A 9,857-nucleotide genomic window follows, 5' to 3' on the forward strand; every position below is an offset into this window, starting at 1 on the left:
CGGATGATCTTTAAGGTCCCTTCCAACCCAAACCATTCTATGATTCTATGAAATAACAAGAATGTAGAGAATTAAAATAATGCTTACAAGGTTAACAGCCAAACTGGGATAGTTTCTAGATGTAAAAATAACTCAAAAATAACTTATTCTCCCTCAGAAATCAGACAATATTTTTTTTAACTGAGGGAAGGTTGTGTTTGTGGTATTTGCTGTATGAAAATTATCTTTAGGAGTGAACCTGAGACATATTTTTCTTGGATATAAAAGAGAAAGATTAACTTTCATGTGGTATTTATACTCTGGTAAAGTTGATGTTGAAATTCTAATTTAATCAATTTTAAAGGCAGAAGAAAATAAAATAGGATTAGAAGACATCAGATTTCCAAATGAAATGTACTACCTAACACAGCTTGTGATGGGACTCTGGGGAGAGTCAAGGTGATAGTCATCCCTAGGTTACTTCTTTCCTCAGATTTTAGGTAAAACTTGCAGTTGAAAAAGGTATAAAGTTGATGCTTCCTTGTTATGCACCCTTTTTTCTCACAGCTGAAGAAAAAAGGAGTGATTGCATTCAGCTATCTTTTGTGTAGTCAGCTGGAGGTGTCTGAGTTCATGCTGTGGAAGTGCTAATGTATTCTTTTCAAAAGGGTCAGGATAAAAATCTCCTGAAGCAGGGAGACTGGCTGAGGTCAACCCAAGACTTGCTGATGTTTTCATGGATGACAGTCTGAGAAGCAATTTGATAAAACCGTCAAATGAAATATGCTAAGCATGAATAATAGTGTCAAATAGATTAACTGGTGGGCAAGAGCCAATTTTCAATGATAATCTCTCTCAAAGCATGCACAGGTGCTCATCAACTACAGGGAGTAGAATGTAATAGATTGGGAGAACTTCTAATTGGGCAATAGGATTTTCTAGTGTAATTCCATCAAGTTTTTTCTTTGGGTTTGGTGGGGTGTTTTTTTTGGTGGTGGTGGTGGGGATTTTTTGTTTGGTTGTTTGTTGTTTGGGCTTTTTTTTTTTTTGAAAGCTTCCTGTACACATATTCTGGACATAGGTCTACTTTTACATATAGCTATACTTAGAGATGCTAAATTCTGTTTTGAATCCCACTTTAGTATTCATGACCCTTAATGTGCACATCCAAGTCAATAGATAACAAATCAGGAAATACAAGAGCTCCTTAGCTTTTGTTTGTGAAGAGTAACAACTATCTAAGTATTTGTCAATGGGTATTTACTCTTTCAAAATGTCTTACAAAGTTGAACCTTAAACAAAAGTCAGTATTGTCCTGTCTCCCAAGTGTGCAGCTGAGAAGTCTTTCATGGCACACCCAGCACTTTAAAGCCAAACTTCTTTCTAAATGCAGGTTATCGACACTGGAAATAGAAGAAAGAGCACAAAGTCTTGGTCTCTTTGAGACTTTGAAAACCAGTCCTGAAACCTTACATGAACACATGGTTAAATATGTTTACCCAAGTATTGAAGGTAGAGATCACCAGCGGTTGCTTTATTATTTTGCACTCCTTGAAAACTGTGGTTGCTCAGAGGTGGTGAAGGATGCTGTTAAACCTGACATTCACATCCGACTCCTGAAAAAATTCAAAGCAGTAGCACCAGGTAGGAGAGTTCTTGTTTCTTTTCTTTGTAGCTGTGTTTATTATTCTGTTATGTGAGTGTTGACATGATTATGCTTATCTAGGTTATACTCTCCAGATAATTTTTTTCAATGAGCGTATCAGATGAATGCAAGTAATATAGTAGGTTACTCATATCTTATAGCTATTAGTTTCTTCTCTTTGTATTACTGGAAAATTAGTTTATCACAGCAAGCAAAAAATATTTAAAAACAAGTTTCTGTTTGTGATGCAAGTTAAAATTATTGGCAGTGGGTTCATAGTGAACTCTTAAGGAAAAAATACAGACCTCCTAGAGCATAATTTTTAACACTGCACATTTAACATGAGTATTCTCAAAGAATTTAAGACAGAGTACCTTTCAAAACTCTGGATTACATAATATATCAGGAACTTTCAGCATTTTGTTTGTTTGTTTTAAAGAGGCAAATTTTATTTTGTGTTTTATCCTTTGTTACCTCTTGCTTTTGCTGACTACAACATTAGTTGTTCTCCTACATTATCCGACAATGCCTGTAAAAGTGAGCCGCTGGAAAGCACTTGGAAATTTTGAATACTAGTTTCAGTTTGCTTGTTAGTCAAGTATTAGCAGTGTCTTGAATTTCAGTTGAATAACTCCAGATCCAGTTTCAGAATGAAAAATATGCACTCTATGGAATTACTTGCTATGGGGATGAATTAATTGTTAAATACTGGAGCCTCATGTGTATGAAACATTAACTTTGCTACAGAATTTGGTGAGAGTGTGCATATGAAGTCATATTGCAGGAAGAAAAAAAGGCAATAATTCTTCTGGGGAGGAGGGATTACCTTCAGTTCTTATTGCTGTGTTTAAATACTCAAGTTCTACAGTGCTTGTCAAAGAAAAATCTGTCCAGAAGTTATTGTTTGCCTTCAAAGTTAGTTTTAAATGTTGCTTAAAAAAAAAAAAAAAAGTCCTAGGACCGTACATCAGACATAAATCAGTCACTTTCTATGGTAAAAAATTAAATCTGTTATATTACACTCTTAATTAAAATTCTCAGTGTTCAGCATAGTTTCTAGGTAGGCAGGGAACAACATCAAAGTGTTTGGAGAGGTTAGAGGCCCTAAGTACTTGAAGAACAGCATGTCAATAGAAGTCGGTTGTCTTAGGACTTATATGCATAGAGAATAAAGTAGTATTGTTGATAGAAATATTTTGTTGTTGCTAGAATAATTTGCAAGAATTTTCTTCCTGTAGGAACCGGAGTAGTAACAGGACTCCTGTCTCTAGTTGACCTTACTTTGTTTACTTGTGGTTAGTGCCTAGCATTTTTGCTTAGGTAGGTGCCAATTGTTACATGATAAGAACAGATACTATTTAATTAATGAAGACTTATGTCTTGAGGTGCGTGATGTTCTCTAGACTTCATATTTAAAAAATAGTAGCATGATTCTATATACTATACATATTCTTGCTTCTTTGAGAATCTGTTTTTTATTTCGTATTGTTATGTAATGTTAAAATATATTCCAGGGATTGAGAGATTTCACACACATCAGGACATCATAAAATCTCAGTGTTACCTGTATACAAACCTGTCTTCCTCCGCAGTCAGTATGTATGATTGTAAAAGGAGATGGAGTAGAGTCTTTTTAGATCTGAAGATACTAGTTTAGTACTGATTGTTTTACACATAAATGTAGAGTTTGAGTAGATTTAACAACGAATAGCTTTTGTTTGCCTCTTTCTCCTTCTGTCAATAGGTCTTAACTACAAAAAGCTAACAGATGAAAATGAAAACCCTCTGGAGATACTGGAACCCATCCTTACGAGTCAAAATATCTTATCTATTTCCAAACTGGCTCCCAAAATTCCTAAAAAAGATGGCAGCGTGCTGTCACCAAGCTCTCTTTATGCTGCCTGGTTACAAAAACTTTTTTGGAATGGTGATAACCATCTCATTAAAAAAGTACCAGAAACCATGGATGAGTGGCTACATGCATATGATATATGTTCAAAGTACTTGGATAGACTTGATCCAGATGATATTGTCACTTTTCTTGATGAAATTACCTTTTCTTCAAAAGCCGTCACAAAGGTAAGCAGATATATTTGAAGAATTTCAGGCCTCAGGTGAGGTGCAGTTGAATATAGTATCAAGGACAAAGTCTCAGCAAATTTTTACATTTTTAATTTACAACTTTTAAAGATACATTCATAAACCTACCTTCCTCTGCCTACCTCTTCTTTTTATGGCTGCCAGTACAAAAAAAAAAAAATTATTCAGTTAGAGAAGTTATTTCTGTGAATACTTTGAAACTCCAGAGTTCCTGTGTTTTGATTCAGCAGAGAATAAGATATTCTTCTTGTGTATTTATTTATTTTACTTGTGCCCACCCTAAATTTTTTTGTGCTACAGGTTTCTGTTTAATACCAGGCTTTTGCATTCTGAATAGGATGCTCCACAGAGAAGTGTTCTGGGCCAATGCATATGGTTTCTAGGCACTGTAATAATATAAATTATAAATTTGTGTGTTGCTAGATATGCGTGTCCCTGCTTGAGCAGGAGGTTTGGACCAGCTGCCCTCCAGAGGTCTCTTCCAGCCTCGACCAGTCTGTGTTTCAGTGTTGCTGGGATCCCAGGTTCCTGTGGCATTAAAGGGAGGGGAGCTGTTTCCATAATCTCGAAGTTGCATGCTAATCACTGGCAGTAAGAGTGGCAGGGTCAGCGTCTTCATGTACAAGTGAATATTACTTGTACAATACTTTATTAAGAAATAGTTACGTATTCTGAATGAAATGGGCTTCTGAAATGAGTTTTTACCCTGAGGAGTGAAATCTGTTGAGCTGAAGTAATGTCATGTTCCTTGAGTTGAAAATGAATGATTTTTCATTACACATTATAGCCTATAGAATTAAAAATCTTTTTTAACGGTAAAAGCTTTTTAAAAAGAAAACTTCACTTCACATGCAAAGAAAGATTGAACTAGCCCCTAAGCTACGTGTTGTTTTTTTTTTTTTTGTCACTGGGTATGTTACCAAATCTCATTACTGAAGCTGAGTAGAAGGACGGAGGATAAGCCATTCATAACCAGAGAAATGATGTGTTGGTAGTGCTGGGTTTTGGCACTATGCAAATATGAATGAAAAATTAAAATGGTCTTGGGAAGAACATGTATTTTTTTTTTTTAATGCTTTATTCTGTATGTACTTATGTCATCGTGGCTTCTGAACTGTCAGTATATTCATACTGTTCTCTAGGATGTAACAGTTAGATGAAATACTTAAATTGCTTTCCTCTTGCATCTCTCTTAATTGCATTTTGAACATTAGATTGTACAGTAGAAGGGGGAAAATGAAATATGTAGCTGTTTTAATCTTGTATTGTGTTTACAAAATGGATATATAAATCCATCTGTGGTCATTAAATTTTAATGAGATATGAAGAGTATCACCTTTTCCTTGCTTATAGTAAAACCTGATATCGAGACCTGGTTCCAAGCAACAAAATTGTACTTTATTACTTTTGTTGGGAATGGAACTGAGTTGCATTTGGAACTGAATGGTAAAATACCCTTTGTAGTTACCCTGCTAATACTGGCGAGTTTTCTTACCTCTTATAACAACATCCACCCATTTTGCTTTTATTATTAAAAATGTCCAGTAGACCATTACCGTGGTTCGCAGCAACAGCACGAAAAAACAGGTGTAAACCCTGCATCTTTCTCTGTGTGCATTTAGTCAGGGACAGGAGGAGGGAAAAGTATATAAACTGCAAAATGTTCCACTAATTAATCCTTATCAAGCTTTCTGTAGCTTTACAAGTAATTCATGACGTAAATATCAATTTGGCTTTCTTATGAACAGTGCTATAGCAGTTTAATTTTCCTCTTTCTGTGGTATTTCACCCTCTTTCCTATTAAATGTGCCATGCAGATGCGAGCTTTGTTTTTTGTTTCTTACGTATTTTGACTTGAAAATTAAAATTGTTTATGTGTCTTTGTCCAGTATTCCAGTAACTAAAACACTTGATGTTAAAAGTACCTAATGCTGTGGGTTTAGGCAGAGGAGGAGACCCCCACCCATGAGAAAGCGTATTGTAAGCATCCTTCCAACTGTGCTTGAAGTTACAGACTAAAAAATTATACATGAATTTTTAAAATTGTATTTCAGACTTTGTTTTTGGATTATAGCTGAAGCTGTGTATTTCCTGACTTAAAAGCACAGTAGTTTACTGCAAGTACTGTCTATATAAAAAGTATTCCCATCTATGTCTGTTTCCAAAATCTTCTTGGTTTCTGGAAGCTTGGGAATCTGTGATCGTTGCCCAGGCTCCCTTCTGAAGTCCTGAGTTCTATTCTGATGCACTGGAATGACCATTTAGTGCTAGGTGTGGGGGGTAGGGGAAAACTTCATTCAGTGTGTGTATCAGGCCATTTAAAAATTCAAATTCTATGATAAGTATAATGGGGAAAAAAAAACCCCACACAGACTTCCTTGTTTCAGTTTAATGGCTAGATACATCTAGTTGTACAGGTCTTTCAAAATAGTAACTTGCCCTTTTGTATAACTTGTGCTTTAAATAGGTTGATTTAAAAATTGTAGACCTCCTACTGTTTGGGGTTTTTTTGTTTACAGTTATGGTCTTAGGGATATATTTTAAACCGTGATCTAAACCTGACAACACTAAAGTTAATTTTCAACATTTGAGATTTTCAGTAAATCTTGTAAAATCATCCCCAGATGTCTCTCAATGCAGAATTGAAACCTAGAAGATTGTAAGATGGCAGTCTGCAAAAATCATAAGTATTATTAGGGAAAATAAGTTAGATGTGGTTTAAAATGAGCCAGATTCAACATCAATAAAAGGAAGGACAACAGAAAAAAATTGTGCAATACTGCTCCTTTTAAACTAAATGACTAATAAGAAATGAAGTTGTTTCTCATTAAATATTTCATTTACTTTTATGTTGTGCTGTGGAGCAGTGGAGCCACGTGGCCTCTAGGCACTGCTGTAATACAAATAGCAGTCAGTGTACAGATGATGACTGATTAAATATCGAATAATCTTTTTCAGCTGACAGTTGAAGCCAGGATAGAAGTGACTAAGAAGGCTATTAAGGCAGTCAAACATCTTTCTGAGAAATCAAGAAAAAAAACTTCTGAGAATGACACGGAAGATGCTGGAAGACTGTCTATTGCTTATGAAGAAACTCTGAATCACTTGCAGCAATCTCTTGCTCATCTGGAAACATTCACTCATAGTTTTATCACTTACTTGAAAAACAGCGAGCAGGTAATGATTACTGATCAAATGCTTCTTTTGAGTGTTACCATGGCTAGCAATGATGGACGTCAACCTTCTGTCATATTTTATTAATGTTTTGTACCTTTGTTTTTGTTGACCTGGTTTTTGAAAATTCTCTTCCATCAATCTTTTCTTTTTTGCAGTTACGTTAAATCTTGGTAGAAAGAAAGATTCTGAATGATACAGCCCTGTAAATAAAGAGTACACTGATTTGTGTTCAAAAATTATCTATTGACAGGATACACTACAGAAGTATGGCTATTTATATGATTTGTCAAGGTCACAGAAAGAAAAAATCCATGACCAAGCAGTAGCTATGTGTATAGATGGTCAGCCCCTGGACATGATACAACAGTTGTTACAAGTGGCTGTTGGAGATCTGGGTCTTTCACCCAAGGATATTGTCCAATGTGCTGTTAAAAAAATTGTATGTATATTAAGGTAAGTACACTGCCACAGCTAAGCCCAAAAATTCTTCTTCTGGGTTTTGCTTGGGTTTTGGGTGGGTTTTGTTGTTATTGTTGTTGTTGTTGGATTTTGTTTTTGTTTTGTTTTTTGTAGTGAGTACTTGTTTGCATGGAATGTCTGGATTTTGCAGAAATTTGGGCAGTAACAGATGAGTTCTTGGATCATTTATGCTCCTGTTTACCTATAATTTCATATTCATATAAGACAGTTATATTTTTCTGAGTTTGGGAAGCCAGGAAAATCTGAACAAAGCAAGCCACAGAACTCATCCAATTCACTGGAGGGTGCTCTTCAGTAAAACATCTTGGGTTTGCAATATTGTTCGATTGTGTGTGTGTACACTTGCGAATTTTTGACAATTTTACAATTGCACATAATTCTTCCCCCTTAAACAGAGTCAAAAGGCATGTTTGTTGGAAATGGTGGGTACCTCATGCAGGTATTTGGGCAGTAGAGTCCTAGCAATGGCTGTTGCTACAACAGCTAGTCCTACAGGAAGAAGTAAAATTTCCATCTTTGGAATAACTTGCTGAGGTATTTCTGGGAGCTGTTCGGTTTTTTTGGATCGGTTGTTTTGTAATTTTTTTTATTTTCAAGGTTTTGAAAAATATGTTTATCTGTCATATAAATATAGGCTATACATTTTTCTTCTTTGTTCTCCTAAATAATGCTTCTTAGAGTTTTTGCTCTTCTTCTTCTTCCGTCTCCCTTTGTGTCATGCCTTACCTCCAAATTAAACAGCAAGTGTGAGTGCTTTGGGCTTCCTACAGCACTTAAAAGCAACAGTGATACCGTAAAAAAAACCAAAACCCCGACCTGCTAACTTCTTGGAGAGAAACAGTTTTCTAATGTGAGGAAGGGGATTGTTTTGCTCAACTCTTTCAGTGTTGTCATTGTTACTGTTTCTTGCTGCTATTAATGCCATCATACTATCAGCAATCCCACACACCGTACCAGAAGCAGAGCTTCATCTTTTTCTGGGATTCGCAGCCCCAGACCTCAGCAATTGTCATTTCCATGGCACGACACAAACCAAATAACCAACCTATTCATGCAACCCCAGCAAACTGAGTCATCTCTTATTTTAAAATTACAGAGAAGTAGTCTAGGAGAACAGAAGATGCAAAATAACTAGGTTCCACACAGTTTATACTTACACATCCCTGAGTAACTATGTTGAGATCTGGGCAAGACCTGGATAATACAAGGGAACATGAAATACAGTTGATGCTGATCATCTTAATCTTGTTAACCGTGAGCTCAATGTTTGCATTAACTTCAATACAACGATCTTTTAGTTGAATGTATTCTTTATAGACTATTCTTACTAGCTGCAGCCTCTGTACTTTGTGTCTTACAGTTATAGAAGGGACGTGGCTTTTCTTCTCAAGTTTGCGGTTGAAACTGTTTTAGTTTGTCTGGCGTTTGGGAGAATGTGGTTGTCTCTGGGAATATAGAACTGTTAAAATACCTGCTTGTGGACATGTTTACAGACATGATGAGGATGTGGACCCAGGTGAGGGAAAGCTAAGCACACTGTTTGAAAAGCCTTTCAGGGAAATAAGGTGCTTTTCATTGGTTTTGTTTGATGCTCAGTTCTAGCTCAGCTTTCCATTTGTAACACCTTCTGTTAAGATTTGTTAAGAGATTTGTCCACTTTCGTAGCCATAGTCATAAAATTCCTTTGACATGTAATGTGAGACTAAGGTTCAACCTTTTTCCTGCCACAGCAAAAGTGAAGACATTTATTAGGCTGATGAATTAAATAGGGGTTGTGGTTTGAGGGCTCAAATGACAGTTCATGAGACAAGTGTACAATGAAAATTATTTGTTAGGGTTGAATGAGTCTGTGAAGGTACCGTTGTTCTTTAACAAGGCTTAGGATATGTGGAAGTCCACAAATTTTTATAGCCAGATAAGAGGAACCTGTCGTCTTTCCTAACCAGGAATTAGCAGCATTCTGACCCATGCCTTAGTGCAATGGAATCCATGTGTCTGTCAGAACAACTTAACCAAAGAGCACCCTCAGTCCCCATTGCTCTTGGACTAGAGCTGAGATAGGAAATTCTCAAGACAGCAAGCAGAGAATGAAGTTCTGGGACTTTACATCTCCATCCCTGTCAGTATTTGTGTTCCCAGGATGAAGAGAGCCCAATATTTCTTTTTTTTCCCCTCACTGGTAGAATATCAATGATCTCTTAAGAATCCTTCTGTCCATGGTGCTCTTTCCCCTTCAGAGCAGCATAAAAGTATTCATTTTGGCTTTTTTTCTGCAGTCAGCTGTAATTCATTCGTCGGGGATTTTTTTTATTTGAGGAAGCTCTCTTGGATTTAGTGTTGCTGGGTGCTACCTGTTGCCTCGTCCTGGCTGGATCTTTGATATACTGAATATTCCAAATGAAATGCCACTGTATCTGTAACCTAGTGCTTTCAGTAGAAATATATTCTTCCCCTCCTTTTTTTGGGGGGGGGCGGG

General features: G+C 36.3%; 1 protein-coding gene across 1 annotated transcript in view; it reads left to right on the top strand.

Annotated features, from left to right (window-relative positions):
• LOC104462160 (neuroblastoma-amplified sequence-like) overlaps nt 1–9,857 on the top strand; it is a gene marked incomplete at its 5' end in the record, with an annotated part of 62,198 nt that overhangs the window by 46,292 nt on the left and 6,049 nt on the right. The window contains 4 exons of the mRNA XM_010074007.1: nt 1,373–1,623; nt 3,369–3,703; nt 6,683–6,901; nt 7,152–7,354. Coding sequence (XP_010072309.1) covers nt 1,373–1,623; nt 3,369–3,703; nt 6,683–6,901; nt 7,152–7,354 — 1,008 coding nt within the window. The remainder of the gene's footprint in view (nt 1–1,372; nt 1,624–3,368; nt 3,704–6,682; nt 6,902–7,151; nt 7,355–9,857) is intronic.

This window comes from Pterocles gutturalis, unplaced genomic scaffold (assembly GCF_000699245.1).
Source record: "Pterocles gutturalis isolate BGI_N339 unplaced genomic scaffold, ASM69924v1 scaffold2487, whole genome shotgun sequence".
NCBI lineage: Eukaryota > Metazoa > Chordata > Aves > Pterocliformes > Pteroclidae > Pterocles > Pterocles gutturalis.